At 34.0% G+C, this 27,352-nt stretch overlaps 1 protein-coding gene across 1 annotated transcript in view; it reads left to right on the top strand.

Annotated features, from left to right (window-relative positions):
- Positions 1 to 27,352, top strand: part of GRIK1 (glutamate ionotropic receptor kainate type subunit 1) — a 135,092-nt gene that overhangs the window by 74,403 nt on the left and 33,337 nt on the right. Inside the window, exons 6-12 of the mRNA XM_027843653.1 lie at positions 3,360 to 3,533; positions 10,802 to 10,945; positions 16,132 to 16,239; positions 17,419 to 17,532; positions 19,182 to 19,385; positions 20,132 to 20,355; positions 24,291 to 24,409. Coding sequence (XP_027699454.1) covers positions 3,360 to 3,533; positions 10,802 to 10,945; positions 16,132 to 16,239; positions 17,419 to 17,532; positions 19,182 to 19,385; positions 20,132 to 20,355; positions 24,291 to 24,409 — 1,087 coding nt within the window. The remainder of the gene's footprint in view (positions 1 to 3,359; positions 3,534 to 10,801; positions 10,946 to 16,131; positions 16,240 to 17,418; positions 17,533 to 19,181; positions 19,386 to 20,131; positions 20,356 to 24,290; positions 24,410 to 27,352) is intronic.

Below are 27,352 nucleotides of genomic sequence, written 5' to 3'. Positions count from 1 at the left end.
TCTTTGCATAGCTCTAATGCTGTTTTATAGCTTGTAGTCAGTTGATAATGGAATAGCCATAGGTTAATTAGAAGCTCCTCAGACTGGATAATGCTTTATGCTTCAAAAATTTTGCTTCATTAGGAAAAATATAGTTAATATATAATTAAATGCATATTATATGTGTATGCATACACATGCAGACACATGTATGTATATATGCACCTCCCATAATATATAAGCTAAATTTTGTAAGTAGCATGATTTTAGTCATTCAATTTAACAGAAATTAAGTTGCCATTATATTCCTGATAGCTCATTTAATCAATCCTCCCCCTTCATAAAGCAAAGAATGCTCCCCCAATAAGGCATATGACTATAACTCACACAAATTTGAAAATTCACACCTGTTTCAGAATAGACTATAGTTTTGTTTCTGTTTTTAAAAATATTTTAAAAGTTGCTTTCATATGTATATTAAGACAATTATCTCTGTTTTCATTTTTCTATCTACTTAGGAATGAAATGAGACATAGTGAGAAGAGGACAGGTATTAAAGTCCAGACCATCTGGATTCAAGTCTTCCTTCTGACATATACTAGCTGTGTGACCATGACCCAGTTATATAATTTCTCACTGCCAGAAGTGATACTAATCTACATTATAAGAAAGAATTCTCACACTAGCAGTTCTCAATAAAGATAAAATTAGTCCTAGATCAAGATAATAATAATGATGATGATGATGATATTGGCATGGTTCTTCCTGGTATTAACTCCATTATAATTAAATAAAACTTTCAAGTTAAAGAGAGTCATACCAAAGCATCTTATTAATCACTTAATATACATAGATAGCATCAAATTATATGGTTACACATAAAAGGACATTACAAGTATTTTGTCTCATGGAAATTTTCTCCAGTGATATCAACATGTAATCTGAATTTGATAGAATTAATGTGCACCATGAAAAAACAGACACTGAAATCTTGGAGCTTGAATCCAGAGGTCAAGTTGAACTAATGGTTGGAAGCAATACAAATAACTTGGTCTTCCATAGCAAGACACAGCAAGAATAAAGCTATTAGGGGGGAAACTGAATTTAGAGATCGAGTAGAATCCTGAAGTCAAAGTTTAGTGGGAACATTTAGAGCAATTAACATTTAAGCAATGCCAGACTTACCATATACTTTTGGCATGGTAAGATTAATTACAATAAATACAGAAGGCATCCAAATAAAATCATCACTTCAAAGGAGCTACAGAATAATTAGCATTTCCCAAAGTGTCAGCACACACAACAAGCAGGTTTAAAGTTTACACAGATAATTTTGGAAAGAGCATAGCTCACTTCATAAAGCAAAAGTAAAGGCTGACACAAGTATACAACACTGGACTTTTCAAATTGAACAGAAAATGTTCTATTTCTGCATGTAGTCTATGCAAACATGTTATGCAACAGCTAAAAATACATAGTGGGTGACTTCAACAGTATGTTAACAAAAAAGTCAAACAAGTGACAAGTCAATAAGATTTGTTTATAGAAACAGAGATTTATAACTTTTTAAAAATGTGACACTGCATCACGGCTTAAGGAATTTCTATGAAAGGAATTAGCTGTCTCAGAGTCAGGATTCAAGAAGGTAGAGCAAAGACTACTATTTCTAACATACCTTTGAAGAGCTGTGGCAAAGAAAGGAGATATAAAGAATAGTCATTGGATCTACAAGGTCATTGTCAACAGACATCTAGAACATGTCTGAGGCCAGATTTGAAGTCATGAGGTTGAGTATTTTTGTCTCCAGGCTTCGAGCTCTATGATGAACAGCTGGGGGGAGGTAGAGATTGGATTTGAAGTTAGAGGACCTAGGTTCAACTCTTGGTTCTGTTTTTTAAGAGTTATATAAACATAACTATTCATCCAAGACATTTAGTTTCCTCATCTGAAAAATGTGATTGGGCTAGATGATCTCTAAACTTGCTTCAAAAACTAGCAACCTATGATCTTAAAAAATTTTTATGTATATATATGTGTATATACATGTTATGTATGTATGTATGTAAGTATGTATATATATACATATAGTACCCTGTAACAAATTATATATAAATATAAGCTATTATAATTGTCATAAATAAAATTAACAATATAAAATTACTCAATTTACAAAAAACCTACAGTTTATACTAATCTATTATTTTCATAAAGTGAAGTATATGTAGAATACGTTTTCTCTTCAAGCTGCTTCAGAGGGAAGTAAAACTATTGTGATAGTGTGTATGCTTATATAACCTTATGCTTTTATTCTCTGCAAAAACCTTCATCCTGGGCATACAAGCAAAGGTTCTTTTTCATATATTAATTTCAGGTTATAGTGTTTAAACATATAACATCTACAATTTCATGTGTTCTGATGATCAATTATGGACTATTTTTCAATCATTTACATGCTTAGTACATCTTATAGTTTTCTTAACAAAGTGACATGTTGTACAAGGAGGACTGCATTCCAAGTCTGGAGACTTGGGTTCTAGTTTTTTCTATGCTGCTATCTCTAGATGAATGACTTGGGAAAATCACTTTATATTTCTGGCTTCTGTGTACTCCTCTCCAAAATGAGGAAGTTAGAATAGATGATCTCCATGGACATTCCAAGGCAGCTAGGCGGTGAAGTGAAAAGAGCACTGGGCTTGGAATTAGAAAGACTTATCTTCAAGAGTTCAAATCTAGCATCAGACACTTACTAGCTGTGTGACCCTGGCCAAGTTGCTTAACCTTGTTTGCCTTGATTCTCTCACCTATAAAACGAGCTGGATGGCAAACCACTCCAGTTTCTTTGCCAAGAAAACCCCCAAAATGGGGTCACAATGAGTTGGGTACAATTGAAAATGACTCAGCAACAACAATGCAAGGCACCATGGTGGGGCAGCTAAGTGTTAAGGCATTTAGGTGGCACAGTGTATAGAGAACTGGGCTGAAACAACATAACATAATAACAACAAAATTGGCACTCCATTCTAATATTCTATGAATGGAGTCTAAAAGCAATAAATTTTATAAACTTATACTGATTTATATGATAAAATTATAATATAAAATTATGTTACAAAGTATTGGAATTTATTTTGTGCAGTCTGCAGAGCATATTGGATGTTGATAGATTCCCAATGTTTGTCTGTCATAATTGTAACAGTATCAGAAAAAAAAATAAATCAAAACTGCTTATTTCTCTGGAGTTTGTCAAAGTGTAATGAGAATGAGGATAGGAAATTTACCTTTACAAAAAAACAATCAAATAGGTAAAAAAAAATCATTACTATTTAATTAGAATCTCCTCAGTGCATGTGCTAGGTCATCTGTTCTGTCAAATACTATAGGATTTCTTTGCACTAGACCTGGAAATCTACAAATACAGTGGAGTAAATATGACTGGATTTCGGCTACTTAATATCGATAATCCTCGGGTTTCATCCATTATTGAGAAGTGGTCAATGGAAAGACTGCAAGCTCTACCCAAGTCAGAGATGGGTCTACTTAATGGCATGATGACAGTAAGTACCATAGCTGACTTTTAAAGATTCTTCAAAGACCATCTTTCAAAAAGAGATTTATTCAGAAGTTTTCTTTTTTGCAAAAGGGAATGATTCACAGATTCCATATTATTTCTTAAAATATGTGGGAGAAAGAATTTTCCCACATTTGTTACAAAATAAAAAAGGTAATCTAGTATCTTTTAAAGTTGTATTTAAGAATCGTTGTTTGTATCAAGCTAAAATTTCTCTGTTTAACTTTCTGTTACTACTACAAGAGTGAGAGTGTGTTGCCCAAGTGAAGATGAAGTAAGAATCAAAGCAAAGACACATTTAAAAGAAAGTTAAAAAGAATAATCTTTAGATAACAGCTATTAATACAGTTTCCCTTCCTTTGCTTTGTAACTAATAACATGGAACATGTAGGACACTAATAAATCTTTGTATCTATGGACACATAGTCATGTATAGATTAGACAGTCTTTTTACAAATTATTTTCACACATATAAGATGAAAAAAACTTCACAAAAAGACTGATTTTAATAATGGGAGAAATGCTGCATACCATAGGTTGTGATATGTTGTCTCATTATTATCATTCTCTTTGATAAAATTATTGATTGTTTCTATTATTTTTTTCTTTAACCCACTCATTCTTTAAGTTCAGGTTGTTTAGACTAATTTTTTTTTACAGGTGGAAACAAGTTTATATGGTCCTTATTGAATACAATTTTATTGCACTGTAGTCTAAAAAGTATGTATTTAATATTTCTTTTTTATATATTTAACTATAGAGTTTTTATGGCCTAATATATGGTCAATTTTTGTAAAGGTACCACATACAGCTGAGAAAAAAATGTATTCCTTTCTATTCCCATTCATTTCTTTCCAGATAGCTATCACATCTAGCTTATTTAAGATTCTATTTATCTCCTTGGTTTCTTTCTTATTTATTTTTTAGTTAGATTTACCTTTTTCTGAGAGGGGAAGTTTAAAGTTATACTTTATATAAAGGTTATACTCTAATAGTATTACTATATCTTTCCACCTGTAATTAATTTAATTTTTCCTTTAAAAATTTAGATACTATAGCATTTAGGTTTAGTATTGATATTGCTTAATTTTCTACGGTACCTTTTATCATAATGTAGTTTCCCTGTTTATCTCTTTTAATTAAATGTATTTTGGCATTAACTTTGAGATCATGATTGCTACTCCTGATTTTTTTTAATCTAAGCTGAAGCATAATAAATTCCATTCCAGCCCTTAAGTTTAACTCTGTGTATATCTTTCATTTTTAAATGCATTTCTTGTAAACAACATATTGCCAGATTCTATTTTTAAATCCATTATGTTATCCATTTCCATTTTATGGGTAAGTTCATCCCATTCACATTCAAAGTTATAATTACTAGTTATATATTTTCCCGCATCCTATTTTTCCTCTCTGTTATCCTTATCTTCTCTTTTTACCCTATCCTTCGTCATAGTCTGTTTTACTTCTAACCACTACCTCCCTAATTTGCACCTTTGAAAAGAAGCCCTTCCTCATCCTCTTCCCCTACCCTCCTATTTCTTAATCTACCCACCCTACTAAGAATCCCTCCCTTATCTTCTCCCTCACCCTCCTACTACTTGATCTACATCCCTTCTAAAAGTCCCTCACTTATCCTATCCCCTTGTCCTCCAAATTTAGAAGACCTTTCTAGATGTATATGTCATTCCCTCTTTAACCCAGTTCTAATGAAAATAAGGTTCCAGTACTACCAGCCTTCCACCTCCACCTGCTTCCCCTGTAACAATTCTTTCATTTACACCTCATTTGTATGAGATAATTGCTTCATTTTACTTCTCTTTATCCAATGTTGTTTTTTAAGAATTATCACATCATATTCAGCTCAACCCCAGGCCTTCTATCTGTGTATGCTCTTTCAAATTACCCAAATAATGATACCATTTTAAAGAGTACAGATAACATTTTTCATATAAGTAAACAGTTTGACCTTATTGAGTTATTTATAATTGGTCTTTAATGCTTACCTTATGTTTCTCCTAGATCTTATGTCAAATTTTCCATTGAGTTCTGTTCTTTTTGTCACAAATACCTGTAAGTCTTTCAATTCATTAAATGTCTATTTTTTTCCACTCAGGATTACACTCAGCTTTGCTGAGTAAGTTATTCTTGGTTGCAAACCCAGCTCCTTTGCTCTTTGGCGTATAACGTTTCAAGCTTTTTGGTGTTTTAATATAGAAGCTGCTAAATCTTGTGTTATTCTAACTGTAGCTCCACAATATTTAAATTGCTTTTTGTTTCTTGTTGCTTGTAATATTTTTCCTTATCCTCGGAGCTTCAAAACTTGGCTATGATGTTCCTTTGAGTTTTCACCTTGGTATCTTTTTCAGGTGGTGATTTTTGAATTTTTTCTATTTTCATTTTACCCTCTCATTCTGGAACTTTGGGGCAATTTTCCTTAATGATTTCTTGCAATATCATATCTAGATTCTTTTAAAAATAATAATAACTTTTAGGCATTCCAACAATTCTTGTATTGTCGCTTCTCAATCTGTTCTCCGGGTCAGTTGTTTTTCCTAATGAATTGTTTTACATCCTCTTCTATTTTTTCATTCTTTTGATTTTGTTTTATTATTTCTTGGTATTTTATAACATCATTAGCTTCTCCTTGCCCATTTCTAGTTTTTAAGGGGTTATTTTCTTCCTTAATTTTTTGGATCTTTTTCTAATTGGTTGACTTTCTTTTCATAATTTTCTTGATTTTCTTGGATTGTTCTTATTTTTTTCCCTATTTTTTTCCTCAACCTTTTAAAAATTGATTTTAAAAGTCCTTTTTAAGCTCTTCCAAGAACTGTTTTTTGGGCTTGTGACCATTTGACATTTTTCTTAGGAGTAGTTTTTTTTTAACTTCACTATCTTCTTCTGGGCATGAATCCAGATCTTCTCTATCCCCATAGTAGCTATCTGTGGTCAGGGTTCTTTCTCTTTTGCTTACTCATTAATTTTTAGCAGCTTATTATTATTGTCAGATTCTAGTTCTGAGGTGTGGGAGATGATGATTCAGACTGAGCTACTGGTAGGGTCACCAGCTATGCTGTCACTGCAAATGCACGATCTTGCTCCCTGAGGTCTCTCCTTTGGCTGCAAACTTCAGTTTTCTTGTCTACCCTGGAACCAAAACCAGAGACTCTGTTCTCCTGCAAGTCCCCACAATCAGCAGGGTCTCTACCCCTCTTCTGCTACACTCACTGGGTAGGAGATTGCTTCTCCTTGCCCACAGCTGCAGCTTGGTACTGTGTCTGATCAGCACACCTGGGCCTGATGTCTGGCAACAGTAGAAGGTTTTTCAATCTTCAATCTTTCAATCTTTGTACTTCAGTTGGGTCAAACCTTCACCCCTGAAGGTTGAGTCTTTCCTCAGGTCCTCTGAAGTTGTCTTAGGAGGACAACTGCTTTAACCCAACTTTTAATTATTTTTGCAGCAAAAGTTCATTTTGAGGCAATATTTTATCTTGTTTGTCATATTCTGCCATCTTCCCAGAATGCTCCGTTCTAAAGTCTTTCATTGATACTTATATGGTCTTGATCCTAAATCAGTGAGAAAGAAAACTTTAAACTAATAGCTTTAATGAACTTTGATTACAATAATTTTTTTAAAAAATCTTATCAAATAGGCCATGATGTATTTTTAAAATTATGTAGTATAACTTAGATTTATACTCTAAACAAACAAAATAGGTCACATTAAAAAATTTAAAATGATTTTTAAATCCTACATGGTGACATCAATAGATGCAAAAAAGGGCTTTGTATAAAATCCAATATTTATCTATGTTAGTAAAAATTAGAAAACACAGGTAAGTAGAATTTGTCTAAAACCAAGAGCAAATATTTTGTATAATAAAGAAAGGTGAGAGACCTTTCCAAACAGATCAGTGCTAAATCATGGATGTCCATAATCACTACTATTTAACATGGAGCTAGAAATGGTACCTCTAGCAATAAAACAAGAAAAAGGAACCAAAAGAATAAACATAAGCAAAGAAGAAACTAAACTACTGTAACTATTTTTATGCAGATGATATTATGGTCTATTTACAGAACTCTTAAAGAGTCAACTCATAATAAACCCAAACAAAAACTTCAGCCAAATTGCAGAATATAAAATTAATCCACATGTAAAGTCTTTCTTTGCCCATTCCAAATAAGAGTAACATTCATAAAATGTATGACTTAATCCATTTTTCATAACTTTCTTCTGGTGCATACCAAATATGACGGATTAGTAAATATCAGCATTTCTATACATTACCAACAAAACTCAGCAACCATGAAGAGATGGAGAAAATCCATTCAAAATAATTTGATAATACCAAGACATCCCTGGGAACTAAATGAATGCAATTACAAACCATTGGGTAGACAGAAAGACAGATCTAAATAATTGCAGTATTACCTAAATTATATTACTTATTGAATGCCATATTAATAAAACTAACAAAGTATGATTACATAGAGCTAGAAAAATAAAATTGTAATTTATCTGGGTGATTAAAAGATCAGGAACCTCAAGAGAATAATGAAAAAACAAGTGGAAAAGAAAGAAGCCTAGCAGTGCCAGATCTCAAACTATATCACAAAGTAGTAATCATCAAAACTATTTGGTACCAATTAAAAAATAGAGGGGTCAGAAAGTAGAACAGATTATATCCATGACATTAAAAAGGACATGGTATCCTCTAATGTTCAATAAAACCAAGCATTCCCCTATTCAACAAAAATTGTTGGGAAAACTGGAAATTAGTCTGATAAACTTTAGGCATACACCAACATCTCTAACTATGTAAGTTGAATGCATAATTTATACTCAGAAAATGATATTATGAGCAACTTAGGAGGGCAAGGAATAAATCACCTTTCAAATCTACAGGCTATGGGTTCATGACCAAAGAAAGTTAGGGATGATCACAGAAGATAAAATTGACAATTTTTGTAAAATGTAAAGGTTTTTGCAAAAACAAAACCAATGAACTTAGAATTAGAATTAAAAGGAAAACAAGTAATTGAGAAAAAAAATCTTTGCAGCAAGTTTTTCCAATAAAGTCTTCATGTGTAAGATATATAAAGCACCGATTAAAATTTATAAGAATGATACCCATTTCTCAGTAGATAGAAGATATGAGGATGAAGTTTTCAAGGGAAGAAATCCAATCTATTGGTAAATTGATAGAAAATTATCAAAATCACAAGTTATTAGAAAAAAGGCAAATTAAATCAATTCTGAAATTCCACCTCAAACCTGTAATTTACAAAAATAACAAAAAAAGAAAATGACAATTTTTGGAGGGACTGAGGGAAAACAGCTGTGAATTGGTCTAGACATTCTGGAAAGCAATTTTGAATTGTCTTAAAAAGTCATTCAATTACACATACTGTTTTGCCCAGCTATACACTGCTACTGGGCCAATACTGGAAAGTCATCAAAGACAGATATAAAAAAAGTCTACTATGTGAAAAAAGTACTATATTACTATGTACTCATATCCACATCCAGAGAAAGAACTGATGGAGTCTGAATGCAAATTGAAACATACTATTTTCACTTTATTTTTTTCATGTTTTTTTTTCTTTTGTTCTGTTTCTTCTTTCACAACATTACTAATATGGAAATACCTTTTACATGATTGCATATATGTGATCTATATAAAATTGCTCAAAATCTTAGGAAGTAGAAAGGGGAGAGAGGAAATTGAGAATTCAGAATTTCATTAAAAAAAGAATGTTAAAAAATTGTCATTGCATTCAAAAGGCCGTAATGTTGGGAAGGATTGAAGCCAAAAGGAAAAGGGGAGGGCAGAGGATGAAATGGATAGATAATGTGTGTGAGTGTGTCTGTGTAATTTAATTTATCCAAGACTCTGGTAGTGATGCTGCTTGAACTGACTGCAGATGGTATGGACAGAAGCTATGTTCTTGATATTCCCTTTGAAAAGAGATCCCAAGGAGATAATCCTGTACCTCCTTTATCCCAATGAGCTCCTTTTCTTAAAAATTTTGAATAATATTTTATTTTTTCCAATTACATGCAAAAACAATTTTAACATTCATTTTTAAATAGTTGCTTCCCTTGATCTTTTAAGTGATCTGCAAATACTTTTAAGATTATGCAGATCCCTTAAACTGGAACTCAATATTCAAACTTTTTTTTTGCTCTGTGGAAAGTCAGAAATGAAGTTCTCTGTAGTTAGAGACTGCTTCATATTTGTCCTTATAACACCAATGCCTAGCAGTGTCTCGTTTATAGTTTGGTACATAATAAATTGTTGTTGATTGATTAATCTTCTCCTGTTGTCCATCTTTATATTGAAATAACTAAATATCAAAATATATTGTGAGAGAATCATCTTTATCCTCTGCAATAGATGCTGGTACAAAAGCTGCAACAATATGCTTTTTGCTTAAGCTATTTATTAGCACTATAAAATGAAGTAATCAAGTTTCCCATGAATAATGTTTCTTATTGTCTTTGAGCTATCATAGGAAACCAGCTACTTATTTGTCTCTAAAGAGAAACTGCAAGTCTTCCTTCCATTTAATGACAACTTCTTTTATCATGAGAATATCAATATTGATATAGTCTAGTTTGTCAGGTAGTAGGACAATTGACTAGTTAAAGCATAGAGGTTTCATATTTAGGAATACCTATAGTTTTAATAGATGACCTAGCCCATGTGATTCTTTGCACTCTTGTACTGTTCTCTGACCCTATGTCATCGTGACAAAGGATACAGAAAATCACACAAATTTGAAGGCTATGCTTTTATTTTTCTTTGTTTCATGGGTTTCCATAGCCAAAGAACTCATTACCTATTGGCCAACCTATTGATAATGAAATTTCACATACTGTATTTTACTAGGCTAGTCCTCAAATAGCAGACTTGTTCAGTATGTGATAGCTTTCTGTAACTTGCCAGAACTTATGCTTTTTTGGAATAGCCTTTAGGAACCCATCGTCCCCCCTACCACTGTGTTGTAATATCAGAGTAAAATGGAATAAGTCAGTCAACAAGCATACTTACTGAAGTACTGGATTATGGACTGTGATTGGAGATAAAAAAAAATTTAAATCAGTCATTCCTCTCAAAAAACACTAGTAGAAATAAGTATTACAAGAATAAAGTTATAAAAGCCTTCAGTAATCAAAGGATTGAGGAAATAAAGGGAGCAAAGATAAGTAAATACGGAAATGAAAGTACATGTGTTTTCTCCCTGCAGACTGAAGCAGCTTTGATGTATGACGCTGTGTATGCAGTGGCTATTGCCTCTCACCAAGCTTCTCAGATGACTATCAGCTCCCTGCAGTGTCACCGACACAAACCATGGCGCTTTGGACACAGATTTATTAATTTGATCAAAGAGGTAATTCTTGCTGCCTTATTTCTTTATTCAGTCTTCATTTTGTGCTGCATAAATTCAGTGACTCTATTCCTCTGTCAATCTATACATTGTCTATAAAGGCAAACCCTTAAATGACAGAAATGAGTTGGTCTGAGTAAAATTAAGTTGTAGTCATTTATTGAAACATGTTTAAACAAGCACTCAATAACTTTCCAATGGGACTTATCTCTGTTCCTCCTTACCACTACCTTGTTTCATTTTAGATACAAAAAGATCGCAATCATTGAATTCATTAATTAAAAGCCTGTCTAGTCAAATAGAGGATGTCAGTGGGTAGTGGATAATATATTAGTTATGCTGTGTCCTGCATTGTACATACAAATTCCCTGGGACTCCTATGGGTTGATTGTAGTAATATAATAGCTGTAATGATTTTCACAGATAACCTGTAAGTTCTGTCTAAAGAACCTAAAGAGCACATGAAAATTCCCAAATGGACAGGTTGTTTTAGAATTGCTCCTCAGAATTTGTTCCTGGATGCCAAACTGTATGCCAATAAATTTGACAATCTTTGTGAAATGGATGAATATTTACAAAAATATAAATTGCTCAGATTGATGGAAGAAGTAATAAAATACTTAAATAACCCCATCTCAGAAAAAGAAATTGAACAAGCCATGGATGAACTCCCTAGGAAAAAATCTCCAGGGCCAGATGGATTTACATGAGAATTCTAACAAACATTTAAAGAGCAACGAATTCCAATACTGTATAAACTATTTGGGAAAACAGGTGAAGAAAGATCCTACAAATTCTTTTTTTGATACAAATATGACTCTGATACCTAAACCAGGAAGAGCCAAAACAGAGAAAGAAAATTATAGACCAATTTTCCTAATGAAAATAGATGCAAAAATTTTAAATAAAATATTAGCAAAGAGATTACAACTTATCTCAAAAATAATATACTATGACCAGGTAGGATTTATATCAGGAATGCAGGGCTGGTTCAATATTAGGAAAAGTGTCAGCATAATTGACCATATCAACAATAAAACTAACAGAAATCATACGATTATCTCAATAGATGCAGAAAAAGCATTTGACAAAATACAACACCCATTCCTACTAAAAACACCAGAGAGCATAGGAATAAATGGAGTCTTCCATACAATGATAGATAGCATCTATCAAAAACCATCAGCAAGCATTATATGAAATGGCAATAAATTAGAAGCAATTCCAATAAGATCAGGGGTGAAACAGGGATTTCCATTATCACCACTGTTATTCAGTGTTGGGCTAGAAAGGTTAGCTGTAGCAATTAGAGAAGAAAAAGAAGTTTAAGGAATTATAATAGGCAAAGAAGAAACAAAGTTATCACTCTTTGCAGATGATATGATGGCATATTTAGAGAATCCTAGAGAATCAAGTAAAAAGTTACTTGAAATAATAAACAAATTTTGCAAAGTTGCAGGATAAACCCACACAAATCATCGTCATTTCTATATATTACTAACAAAGCCCAGCAGCAAGAGATAGAAAGAGAAATTCCATTTAAAATTAATGTAGACATTATAAAATATTTGGGAGTCTACCTACCAAAACAAAACCAAGAACTATATGAACACAATTACAAAACACTTTTCACATAAATAAAGTCAGATCTAAATGGGAAAATATCAGTTGCTCATATAATAAAAATGACAATTCTGCCTAAATTAATTTACTTATTCAGCACCATACCAATCAAACTACCAAAAATTATTTTATAGAACTAGAAAAAATAATAACAAAATTCATCTGGAAGAACAAAAAGTTCAGAATATCAAGGAAACTAATGAAAAGAAATGCAAGGGAAGGTGGCCTAGCTGTACCAGATCTTAAATTGTGTTATAAAGCAGCAATCACCAAAACTACTTGGTACTGGCTAAGAAATAGAGTGGTGGATCAGTGGATTAGGTTAGGTTTACAAGACACAACAGTCAATGACTATACTAATTCACTATTTGATAAATCCGAAGATTCCAATTTTTGGGATAAAATATTCTCTATTTAACAAAAACTGCTGGAAAAATTGGAAAAAATATATGGTAGAAATTGGGCATAGACCAACGTCTTACACCCTATTCTAAGATAAAGTAAAAATGGGTACAGGATTTAGATATAAAGACTGATACTATAAGCATACTAGAAGAGCAAGGAATAGTTTACTTTTCAGATCTATGGAGAAGGGAAGAATTTATGACCAAACAATAATTAGAGAACATTATGAAATGCAAAATGGATAATTTCGATTGCATTAAATTGAGAAGTTTTTGCACAAACAAAGCCAATGCATCCAAGATTAGGAGGGAAGAAGAAAACTGGGAAAGAATTTTTACAATCAATGTCTCTGACAGAGGCCTCATTTCTAAAATATATAGAGAACTGAGTCAAATTTATAAGAATACAAGTCATTCCCCAATTGATAAATGGTCAAAGGATATGAACAGGCAATTTTCAGGGGAAGAAACCAAAGCTATCTATAGTCATATGAAAAAATGTTCTAAATCACTATTGGTTAGAGAAATGCAAATCAAAATGACTCTGAGGTACCACTTTACACCTATCAGATTGTCTAACATGGCAAAATTGGATAATGATAAATGTTGGAGAAGATGTGGGAAAATTGGAATACTAATGTATTGTTGATGAAACTGTGAAATGACCCAACCATTCTGGAGAGCAATTTGGAACTATACCCAATAGCACTTCTGGGTCTGTATCCTAAAGACATCATAAAAATGGGAAAAGGAACCACGTGTACAAAAATATTTATAGCAGCTCTTTTTGTGGTGGCCAAGAACTGGAAGTTGAGGGACTGCCCATCAATTGGGGAATGGCTGAACAAGTTGTGGTATATGAATGTAATAGAATACTATTGTGCTATAAGAAATGATGAGCAGGCAGACTTCAGAAAAACCTGGAAAGACTTGTATGAACTGATGCTGAGTGAAATGAGCAGAACCAGGAGAACATTGTACACAGTAACGGCCACATTGTGCAATGACTGACTTTGATAGACTTGGCTCTTCACAGCAATGCAAGAACCTAACACAACTCCAAAAGACTCAGCGATGGAAATTGGATCCACATCCAGAGAAAGAACTATGGAGTCTAAATGCAGATGGAAGCATACGATCTGATCTCCTTTTCCTTTGTTATTTTGTTTTATTACTTCATTCTCATGGTTCTTCCCATTAGTTCTAATTATTCTTTACATCTTGACTAATGGGAAAATGTGCTTAATATGAATAGATAAGTAGAGCCTATATATCAGATTGCATGCATTCTTGGGGGCGGGAGAAGAGTGGGAGGTGGAGAAAATTTAAAACTCAAAATCTTATGGAAGTGAATGTTGAAAACTGAAAAGAAATAGATTATTTAAAAAAAAAAAGAATTTGTTCCTGGAGCAGCTCCTATGCAAATGATCTTACTCTCCCTTCTACAGGGCCATTCTAAGATTCTGGATAACTTATAAATCAATCTGATCTTCACAAGGCTCTCTAAACCTTCATCCAGATCTTCAAGGCCACTCTGACTCCAACCTGATTTTTGCTGTGGGATGGAAATTTCTGGTGATCCAGCCAGACCTCATTGAAGTCTAGGTTTTAGGGCAAGGTGAACAAGCTAGAAATCTATATATTTTGGAACTTCTCAGCGTAGAAATATATGGGAAGTTTTTATATGTATAAGAAGAATATCACTTGTCTGAAGCACTAGTATACTTCTGAGAAAATCAGTTGCTGAGTTCAGTTTGTCTTGACAGTTCACTAGTTGAAAGCATAGATCTTCCTCAGAGTTCTAAGAGAAATAGTTATTGAATTACATTTGACACAGTGTATGGTAAAAATATGACAAACCGTACAATACTGGAGGAAATGGAGAACATAGGTAAATGACATTTGACCCAATCAAAACAGTCAGAATGGATCTTGTTTCCATACTTTCCCTGTTATAAATCCCAAAGTTGCTCCAATTCTTCAATTCTCCCACCACTGAAGAACTGAAATATTGGAGCAACTTTTGGATTAATAACAGGGAAAGTATGGAAACGAGAACCATTCTGACTGTGGGACACATGTTATTTACCTGACTAAAGATGGAAGATGAGAATTTGATTACTAGTCAGGAGCTATGGTGAGGTCTTTTGCAGGGAGGCCTAGCAGGGGTAGGGAATCTGCAGCCTCGAGGCCACATGTGGCCATCTAGGTCCTTGGGTGTAGCCTTTTGACTAACTCCAAGTTTTACAGAGCAAATCCTTTTATTAAGGGGATTTGCTCTGTGAAGTTTGGATTCAGTCAAAGGGCTAGAGGACCTAGAGGGCCACATGTGGCCTCGAGGCCACAGGTTCCCCACCCAGAGAGAAAGAAGTGAAAAAACAGAATTCATAACTGTATAAAAAAGAGACTATAATTATCTCTTTGTACTGTTACTTGTTATGGTATGGAGCATTGTCTCGCATCTGTGCTACCAAGAAGAATGAGAAGGAATAGAGAGAATACATTCTGCTACATATTATGAGTTTGCTATTGAAATTAGAAGACAGAAGATACCTCCTCTGCATTGCCACTTGTTGCTAAGAAGTAGAGGAGAAAACTCTTGCAAAAGAACAACATTAGAAGGGCTATTGCCAACTGAGGATAAAGATCAATACCTCTTCCTAAAAAAGCATAATGCTACTTCAGCTGAAGTCTTCAGCAGTCTGAAAATAGAAGTGATATAAGCTACAGTTCCTGTCAAAGAGTAAGTTCAGCTGAACTGAGAAACAACTTAGAAGTGGAAAATCAGAGAAGCCACCCAGATTGAGTAATCTGGCTGAGATATTGCTCTTAGTGGACTGTTACTCAAGCAAACCCAGGATCAGCTTAGCTTAACTAAGAAAGCATCTGTTCAGTACAAGAGCTACTTTATTTTAAAAAAAAAAAAACTTTTATGGACAGTTCTTGGAAGAGAGAAGACACTGGGCTGGTGTTAAGGTGATAGAACAGTACACAAAAATGTACAATAATAATGTGGTGAAATGCTTTTTTTTCTGATTTAGAACAGTATCAATGAAATAATTTGTGACAGCATGATAAAGCAGAATTGTATCCTCTTACGAGTTTTTGATGGTTTTATAATTATAAATTGTTTAGAAGTAATGCTGTTATGTTTACTCATAGGCACAGTTGGATGGTTTGACTGGGCGTATCACCTTCAATAAAACAGATGGTTTAAGGAAGGATTTTGATTTGGACATTATTAGTCTCAAGGAGGAAGGGACAAAAAAGGTAATCCACTTGACACAATATTTTCTCAAGGATTTTTGCTTAATTGCAAGTTCAAATTATTTAGTTGTGTCTAGTTTTAGGAATTTTTTCTCTCAATCTTCACAAGTGACAGAGATTTGACAAGGTGTTGGTGGAAGAAACTAAACAAGACATTAAGGGATCACAAAATAACAGAAGTATAATTTGAAAATGGGATGGCATCCAGCAGATTAAGATATTTATTTTTTTTCACTCACATTGAGAAATCAAGGGTAATAGAGGAAAGAAAGATGGATAGAAAATAAAAACTTAATAAATCAATTTTGTATTTACTAGATTTTCAAAGACTAAACATTGTCTAAAATATTTTTTTCCTCCATTAACTTCTTTTGTATACTTTTGGTGATATTTCATAATTATTATTATTTGATATTGAAAAAGGCAAAGATTTGGCTTCTTAGCATTAACTTGAGTATTTGCCAATTAAAACAAATAGTTAAGTAACATTCTTATTTCAAAGGTTTTCTCTTAAGATTTAAAAAAAAACAATTAGAAAAAAATCAATTTCTTTTATCTTAGTACTGATAATCTGATATGCTATGCTGGAGCTATTGCTTTGTTTTCAGAATTATACATGTAGTACCATAGTGTATCATTTTTATTGTTATCTTTTCTTTAAAGGGGAAAAGACATTTTCTTACTCATTCATATATGGATTCATTTAATAATTATTTATTTTTTCTTTTTTAAAAATATTTTTTCCAATTACATGTAAAAATTTTAAACCTTTGGTTTTTTAAAAGTTTTGAGTACCAAATTCTCTCTCCCCTTGCCCCTCATTGTGAAGGTAAGTGATTTGATGTTATATATGTACAGTCATGCAAAAGATATTTCCATATTAGTCATGTTGTAAACAAAAACACAGACCAAAGAAAAACGAAGTTTAAAAAAGGTAGCTTATTGTTTCTGAAAGAATGATGTATTAAAGGTATTTAAATAAAGCCATCTGACATAATTTTGATATATTACCCTGTTTAAAATTCTTTTACTCTTTTTTCTATTTCATATTTCTATCATGTTAGTTGCTTCCACTGTGGACTATTTGTTTTGTTTCCAAAGATTACTACACATTCGGGACTAGCATGAGATTGAATGTAGTATGCATAGCCGGCATCTACTGATTTCCTCTTTTCTATGTAGATTGGAATTTGGAATTCCAACAGTGGTCTTAATATGACTGACAGCAATAAAGACAAGTCCACTAATATCACTGACTCACTGGCTAATCGAACGCTCATAGTTACCACCATTCTGGTAAGTCTGCTTTATTAAAATCATGTTTTCATTTGCTGTCATCTGCCTATTAGACCCCAAAGAATTTTTCCATTTACTTTGCTCTTAAAAATATCTTATATCTGTATATATAGTTTCCTTCAAGACTCAGTTCTTTATGGATGCTTTTATTGAATAAATTTATGTTGCAGTGGTTTTCTATCATTACAATAATTTCAATCCAATGAAACAAGTACATACTACATGCCTGCTATGTCCAAGGTACTATGCTAGGAAACCAAGACAAAAACAAATCAGTCTTTAACTTCATGGAGTTTTCATTCTACTGGAAGGTGTATGTGTATGTGTGTACACACATATATACATATATGTGTGCATATGTGCGCATGCATACACAATCAACATTTTTCTACACATATACATGTATGTGTGTGCATATACTTTTACATAACACATGCATATATACACGTACTTGTGTGTGTGTGTGTGTGTGTGTGCATGTGCGCAAAAAAAGGTAGCATCTGAGCTGAGCCTCTAAGAGTGCAAAGGATTCTAACGGGTGAAACTGAGGAAGGACTGCATGGTATAAGTACAGAGATATAAGATGGAATTTTTTTCTGAGGACACCCACACTGGTGTCTATGCATCGATCTATATCGGTACATAAACATATGAGGCTCAAAAAATGTAATCAACTGATTTCAGCAGAGTTGCAACTAGGGAAGTTTGTACCTGGAGAAAGAAGCAGAAAAGGCCACCTCATCCAGGTGCAGGTGGGGAGCTAGAGACCCTGAGATGCCAGTGCAAGGGAGTGAGGGGAAGATTTTCTCTCCATTGGTCATGTGGTAGTTTCCAATACAGTCCAACAAATAATTATTAAAAAGTTACTATGTGCCCAGGCACCAGGCTAAGACAAGAATATACAAAGATAAAACAAACAAAAAGTTCCTTTCCTCATTCTCCTTAGGGGAACAAAAGGTAAACAAATGTGTGTGTATTATGTATGTATGTATGCATGTATACACACAAAACATCAGAACCTAGGGAAGGGAATGGGAGTTTATGGCAGCCCCAGCTTTGGATACCCCCATCCACTGTAATCCTGACTCATCCAGGTACTCTAGGATCTTCTACTTCTGCTTAAATCTGGAATATGCTGGAGTCAACTTGAACTAGCTTGTGAGATCCAATTGTTCAATTTTCAGTGTGAGCATTTACACCTCAGAAATTGGCAACCACTATAAATCGGACATGATTGGTGTTTTGTTAAAATGCAAATTAAACCATCAGTGTTTGTTTGTTTCTGAAACCTGGTTGTTAACATTTACCAGCATATCTCTAGCCTTCCCAGCTCTGAGATTCTTATTTACTACTAGCCTAGGCAGGCTGCAGTTTGATACTTGCGAGTGATCAATTCCTCCATCTTTTCTGTGTCCAGGTACCCAGATAGCCAGTTCACCTTGAATGAGAAGACTGATTGAGCATGAGTATATTCTGTAATTGGCTCATCTTTCCCTGTATTGATGACAGTTTTCAAACTTAAATAATTTCATGTATGTAGTAAGCTTATAGAACTTGAATAAGTACATTATGTCTTCCTAATAGATATTAAAATGCTATATAAGTATGATCAAGTATTATTTGTAATTTGTTTACTTTCTTTCATATAGGAAGAGCCCTATGTAATGTTCAAAAAATCTGACAAGCCTCTGTATGGGAATAATAGATTTGAAGGGTACTGCCTGGATTTGCTTAAAGAGTTGTCAAATATTCTGGGTTTCACTTATGATGTTAAACTAGTTCCTGATGGTAAATATGGAGCCCAGAATGACAAAGGAGAATGGAATGGGATGGTCAAAGAACTTATAGATCATGTAAGAAAAACTAAATATCACTCTTTTACATTTATACACACACACACACACACACACATACAGGACTTTTACAAACCTTGAAGTTCTATATAAACATTGACTATTATTATTTTTATGATAGAAAGAGATAGTGGAGATAAGGAGACTTTACTATTCCTTCAAATAACCCAAGTAATTCATAAGTAGGATGAGGGAATATTGGTCTTTATAGCTACAGAATGAAGTCTCCTGGACAACTAAGCTTATGGTCATTTCATGTCTATGAATTTTACATACTTTCAAAGGCCCCATCTGTCATTTGCAACCAGTCTTAGCCATGGAAAAGAAGTATATCTGGTCAAAAATATTGATACCTGGTCATTAGAAAATTATTCTACATCTGCATGTGAATTTAAACACATTTTAATATGTGTGTGTGTATAGCAGTTCAGATTGCTGGGCTTATTTTAAAATTAATCCTTGGGGCTGCTAAGTGGCGCAGTGGATAGAGCACCGGCCCTGAAGTCACGAGGACCTGAATGCAAAACCTGTCTCGGACCAGATACTTGACACTTACTAGCTGTGTGACCCTGGGCAAGTCACTTAACCCCAATTGCCTAAAAAAAAAAAATAATCCTCATGATAAATTTCCTGTTTGAGAACTTATAGGAACTAGGGGCAGGGAGGGGAAAGAGCACTTTACACATCACACCTATTTTAGATGCTACGTCAGAGAAAATGAACTCTTTTATGATTTATTTTTCCAGAAAGCCGACCTGGCAGTTGCTCCTCTTACAATTACCTATGTGAGAGAGAAGGTCATCGACTTTTCCAAACCCTTCATGACACTGGGCATTAGCATTTTATACAGGAAACCCAATGGCACAAATCCTGGCGTCTTCTCCTTCCTCAATCCTCTCTCTCCTGACATTTGGATGTATGTTCTCTTAGCCTGCCTTGGAGTCAGCTGTGTCCTCTTTGTGATTGCAAGGTAAGTCAAACAAGAATGGACCTTACTTAAACATGCTTCTATGGCGGCTGTTCACCAATGATATGTCCTGGAGCTAAGCACAATTTAGGATCTTAAAGTGGCATCAGAGTCTCATCAGATGTCCAAATAGGAAAAGATTTTCTACCTGAAGTCACTGTAAAAGCTGTTTTCTCTTTATTTATACAATTTAGCTTTAGAAAAAGATAACAGTTAACACCAGCCTCTTATATTGGCACGTGTAATTGATTTTTTGTTTTATTTTATTGTCATTTCAACTTAGTCCTAAAATGTCTTGAGTGGCTATCCTCATGTTTTAGTCTTTTTGAAAAATTTGTATAGCAAAACTGGGAAGAGTTGTCTAAGAATTGTCTAAGGGAGTAGAAAAAGTGGCATAAATGGAAATCTGCAAAGTTTTTAGCAACAATAAAAAGTATTGGGTTTAAATTTGTTTACAAAAAATAGTGGGAAGTAAAAAAGGAAGATTTTAGATAATTATAAATAAATCATCATTTACCAAGCTTAGAGACATGAAAGCTCTATGCCATCATCAAGGAATAACTTATTTTTATTTATTTGTTTTCCAGATTTTACTCTATGTTTAAGGTCTCAGCTTTACACATTGAACTTTAAAGGGTTTTTGGACTTATGATAGAACTTATTTTCCATATATATTCAATTCTATATTAAAATATCATTATTTTGTCTTTCAGTTGCATAAAAATTGGATATCTTTACATAAAAGATTGAAAATGCTCTTTTTTTGTTGTTTTTCCCCTTTTCAGCACTAAAATGTGCTAAACACTTTGTGTGAAGTTTTTAAAATGGATTTTCTGGTGGGAAAACATCAAATTTCTAAAATAAAATAAATAAATATTTTCCCTTGACAATACTGCAATATATATTTGATACATAGGAGCACAGATCTTGATAAAGACCAAGGCCAGGAAAAAGGACTTTAAGATTAGTCACACAATGGAACAAAATTAATTGTGTAGATTTATATAAATACGCTGTGGAATTATTTTTAAGTTCTTTATAGTTTTTCAACGGAAAAATGCGTAGCACTGTACTTTTCAAATAATAATATTGTTGAACAAAATTGAATTAAATTGGAAAAAATAACCAATATTCTTTGTCACAGCATCAATTAGGTGGTAAATCAGATCTGTACAGCAGTCTGGCATTTGTGGAAGAAAAATTCTTCACTCTGCAGTTTAACTAAAGTCTTTAGAGAAAGTAGTATTGCTGATACAAGAAAGATCCAAGGTCAAAATTTCTCCTATCCAATAAATTTCCATTTATATATAAATATACATGTGTATATATATATATATAGTACATATGTATGTATATATGTATCCAAAAACAAAAGACACAGTTCTGTAACAAAGACAAAAGTATATAGTTCAAGTTTAGTGGTTTTTAAATTTTATTTACCAACTAGAACAAGGAAACATTAATGTTGGTGCAACCTTAGAGAAAATATTTCCCTGGTATATAATAAACAATTAATAAATGTTTATTGAGTAACCCACTAAAACCTATCATTCCTTCTTTAACTATTTCCCTTTCACTGTAATTAAAACAAAGAGATAATTCTCTTATTTGAAAGATATTTCCATGCTTAGTTCTGTCCAGCAGTGAGATTAAGACTTTCTTAGTTTCAGGGAACCAAAATTCCTACCTGAAATTGATTGCTTTCTATTAGAGGAAGACTGATTATGTCTTTGATTCAAGAGAGACCAAAGACATTAAATTAAGACACTGTCATAATGTTATTTCTTAATATTATAGCACAATTGAGGCTTTAATGCTATTTTCTTCCATAGTTTGAAGACCACGTCTATCGCTGAGCATAGGCGAGTCTATAGTCCAATCCTCAGGGTATCATCAGAAGGGTCAAATGATATAATGTAATATTTTTTAAACTTTCCCGAAAATATACAGATTTGTTATTTCATTGATTTGAATATTCCCTCCAATAATATAGATTGTGAACCATCTGTGCTAGTCTATACTGTGCAGTTTTTGCCCATTATCTCCAATTAGTTCACCATGAAGTGGCCTACTTCTATATCTGGAGAATTTATTCACTTTCTTCCAACACTTCAAGAACATTAGTGCAGCTGTCATGCCTTAGCCTTTCCACATGTCCAGCAGATTGACAGGAAGGAGGTAGGGGGAGATAAGGGAAGAAGAAGGGGGAAGATAAAGAGAGAGTATTTTTCTGGTTACAGAAATGCTTAATTTTATACTGGAAGTCCCTTGCTGAAACAGTATCAAAATGTATTGTCATCTATTAAAGATCTGAAGGAACATATTTTGTCATGCAAGTGTTGGGAACTGAGGGAAGTTATAACTCATTGTTATGGGATAAGCTAGAAAACTTTTATTCTAGTTCCATTCAATAAAAGGATACATGGCATGTTTTCTACAATTGGGCCAGGAATTTAGGTAATAATCTCTAATTAAAACAACCAACCTGCCCAATTCTTGGGCTTGACTAGAAGCTCTATATTTTATTTTTCACCTTAATCCCCTAAAGGTGTCAACAGGTTGGGTTTTTTGTTTTGTTGTTTTTTTGTTTTTGTTTTTGTTTTTTTGCTGCTAAAGAGTGGAGATCAGAGACCCTTCAGTATGTTTTAATTTTATTTATAGATGTTCAACTATATTAACTTGGAAAGATAGGATTTTCCAAATGGAAAAAAAATCTTCTCAGAGGAGGTACCCCATTTCAACATGCTAATGTTGCTTTCAGTGGAGTTGCTACTTATTTTCTGGATATCACTGAAAAAAATAAGGAAATAGAAGAAATGTTTCCAGGCAATAATGGGTAGGGAGATATTTGGTAAGGAATAGAGGAATTTATATTTAAACTCCTGATTATTCATTGGAATTATAAATGAATAACCATCTCTCTCATTTTATGAAAAACTAGGGCCCAGAGAAATTATATTATTTGACCAAGTTCACACAGCTAGTTAATAGAAGAAATGCTTTAAGATTACAAAGTGTTTTCTGTATGTTATCTTATTCGATCCTCCCAAAACTTTGTGAGGTAAGTGCCATTATTATACCCACTTTACAGATGACGAATCTGAGGCTGAAAGTTTCAATGATTTGCTTAGGGTCACACAGCAAGTAATTGTCTGAGGTAGGATTTGAACTCAGGTTTTGCTACTTTCAGATCCAATAGTCTGTTATTATATCACTTAACTGCCTGCAGATTTACTTCGTAACTAGATTTGATAATCAGTTGAGTATAAACATTTATCAAAATGCTTAACTGCTAAAAGTACAACCATATTAAGGTAAAGAAAAACGTCAAGCATGGAATGCTCAAAGATATCCAAAAATCTGTGTTTCCTTTGAGAGTATACTTAAGGTGCTTAGAGTTAATGGCACACAAACTTATTTAATCCCAGTGATTTCTAAGTCTAAATCTCCTCTCTCTTTTAGGCCTCGCAATCAAATTTATGGTTTTCCCTTGTGCTCTCCAAAGGCAACAATCCCCAAACATCCAGTCTTCTTCCACCAGCAATCTTTCCTGGCTAGTAAAGTGAACCATACAATTGCTAAACTACATCTGTTCCTTTTAAGCAGCCTCGGATAGCATCCTTGTATCCACTATTCTCATATGAAGAATCCCTGTCTATAATTCATCCAGTTGTGCAGCTAGAGAAATGGATGAGAACTTGGAAATGAATCAGTAGGCATGGGCGTGAAGAATCCAAGTCCAGAGACTGTGGAGTCTTTGCCTTAGGATGAGCACTCATGAAAATATTTGCAGAACTAAGCAAAACCATAGTTTGGAAATGTTGACTTTGATATTCTGATTTTATTTTCACCACTAATCTTTGGCTTTTCTGCATTGTTCAGCAGATTTGTTGGTATAAACTTTGATATTTACAGACTATTTCTGTTAACTACCACAGGTTTACACCCTATGAATGGTATAACCCCTACCCATGCAATCCTGATTCAGATGTGGTGGAAAACAATTTTACTTTACTAAATAGTTTCTGGTTTGGAGTCGGAGCTCTCATGCAGCAAGGTACCTCGGTTACCCGTTATTTCTGCACACATCCCACAGTCTGCTCGGTAACTTCCATGTTGGTAAACTCCACCATCTCTATCTGGAACATTTATTGTAAATAAGTTCATACAAAAATATAAACAAATACAAATACAAATAAAATACAAATAGAAAATACACAGAGACAGAAGATGGAATTTGATGAGCAAGCAATAGTTAGTAGGCCAATATGGCTGGAATGTAGTGGGGAGGAGAGATAGTAAATTATAGAAACACTAAAAAAAATTAGGAGGGTACCAGGTTGTGAAGGGCATGAAATGCCTGAGGATTTTTAATTTTTGATCCTAGAAGTAAAAGAGAAGCAGTGGGGTTTATTGAATAGAGAAGTGACATGGAGAGAACTATGCTCCAGGGAAATCAATCTGGCAAATGTATAGGTTGAACTGGAATGGAGAGAAGACCGAGGCAGAGTCCTAATAGAAAGCTGTTAGAATAGATCAAGCAAGAGCTGATTAGGGCTGTCTGAGTGAAGAAAAGGGGACACTAGTACTTATTTTTTTAATTTTTAAAAATTTTTTTTGACACTGGTACTTATGTGCCTACTATGCCTACGGTGTGCTAGACACTGTGCCTACTATGTGCTAGACACTGTGCTAAATGCTGAGGATACAAAGAAAGATAATAAACAATCCCTGCTCTCAAGGAGCTCACAGTGTAATGATGGTGACAAGATGCAAACAGCTATGTTCAGACAAGATATGTAGATATAGAAGATAAGTTGGAAATAATCAACAGAGGGAAGGCACTAGAATTAGGGGGATTGGGAAATACTTTCTTGGATTTATCTTAGACTTGAATGAAGCCAGGGAAGACCAGAGACAACGCTGAAGAAGGATATCATTGCAGACATGGGAGACAGCCAGTGAAAATGTCCAGATTTGGGAGATGGAGTTGCTTGTTCAAGGAACAGCAAGAAAGTCAGTGTCACTGTATCACAGAGTATGAGCGGGGAAGAGAGAATAAAATGTAAAAAGACTGTTAAGATGCACAAACTCTAAAGGGCTTTGAATGACAGAGTATTTTACATTTGATCCTAGAAGATGATAGAGAACCATTGGAGTTTATTGAGTAGGTGTTGACATGGTCAGACTCATGCTTTAGGAAGATCAATTGGTAGCTGAATGGCGAATGGACTAGAGTAGGGGGAGACTTGAATAGGGAGATTAGCCCAGAAGTGTGAGGTGATGAGAGCCTGTACCAGGGTGGTGGCAGTATCAGAGGAGAGAAGTGGGTGCATTGGAGAGATGTTACAAAGGTAAAAGTCAATAGATTGGATACATGACATGAGAGTGAAGAGTTGAAGGTGACACCTAGGTTGGAATCCTAGGTGACTGGGAGAATTGTAGGGAAGTTGGGAAGAGGGGAAGATTTTGAAGAAAGATAATGAATTCTATGTTGGACATGAGTTTGATGGGTCTAAGGGAGATCCAGTTTGAAATGACAATTGGTAATGCAGGACTGCAGTTCAGGAAAGAGACTAGCGCTAGATACATAGATTTGTGAATCATCTCCATGAAGATGATAATTGAACTCAAGGGAGTTGTGATTTATCAAGTAAGAGTATAGAGAGCAAAGATGTTCCAAGACAGAACTTTGGGGGACAGCTACACTTAGTAGGGGTAACAAACGAAGGTCCAGCAAAGAAAAGAAGTAATCAGACATGAGAACCAAGAAAGCAGAGTCAGGAAAACCCAGAAAAGAGAGAACATTCAGGAAGAAAAAGTGATCAATGACATCAAATGCTGCAGAGAGGTCAAGAAACATCGGGACAGAGAAACATCCCATTAAATTTAGCAATTATCATTTGTATCTTTGAAGAAAGCAGTTTCAATTGAATGATAAGAGTAGAGGTCAGATTGCAGGGAATTTATAAGAGTGAGGAAGAGAGGAACCGGAAGAAGCAAGTATATATAGACTTTTTTTCCACAAGGAGTTTAGCTGCAAAGGGCAGGAAAGCTACAAGATAATAGCCAGAAGTGATGATAGGATCAGGTCGGGATTTTTTATAGATGAGGGAAACAGGTGTGTTTGTAGGCATCAGACAAGGAACCAGCAGGAGAGAGCAATTTAAAGTTGTCAGGGGTAATAGCACGGGCAATCTGCGAGCTCAAAGGGGCATGCAGGCTTTCACAAGAGGTACCTTGGTATAATAACCTCTCTGAGGCACATATTGGCAGATACATTAGACTCAAAGCACATACAATACGCAATACACTCATGTTGAAAACCCAAATATCTAAATAAAGAATACGAATTGTTCTGCATGCAGTTAGGCATTGGTTTATTTGGTTTATTGTTTCATAATGACAGACACCAAGCCTGATTTTCTAGAAATCCAAAGTATGATATCTTTAGTGCATTTAGTTTGTTTTTTAGGACATTTATCTGCAGAGTAATTACTTTCAAAAAGTCTGAGGTGATATTTTAACAAATACGAAAGAGAAACAGATTTTATAATAACAGGTAGGTGTGTGCCCATGACTATGACCATACTGGGTACTGAACACTTCTAGCATATCGTATTTAATGTTCAATCTGTTTGGAGTTTATCATCATCCACAGCAAACCATGGGATGTGGTGCCTGCTAGTTACCACTACCTTGGGTACATGACAGTGAGCCCCAGCCAGACTCTGCTTGTCTTTTAAGAAGCTTAAAAGTATTTAAAAGAAGTACTTATTTCCACAGATGAGTCTTGGGATATGTGTTATGTTGAGTGCACCTGTCATAACTATTGTGGAGAGTGAATAAAAGAGGAATGGTAGTAAACATTTGCATCTACTGTTACAGTCTTCTTTATCGACAGATACTTGTTTCTGTGCTCAACTGGAAGCCATTTGGGGGATTGATTATTAATTTATTGATCAGACTTTCTCTTTTCTACATTGTATGAGCAAAGTCT

Source organism: Vombatus ursinus, unplaced genomic scaffold (assembly GCF_900497805.2).
Source record: "Vombatus ursinus unplaced genomic scaffold, bare-nosed wombat genome assembly UNPS02014924.1, whole genome shotgun sequence".
NCBI classification, from domain to species: Eukaryota; Metazoa; Chordata; class Mammalia; order Diprotodontia; family Vombatidae; genus Vombatus; species Vombatus ursinus.
This window is presented reverse-complemented; position numbering and strand designations above follow the sequence as displayed.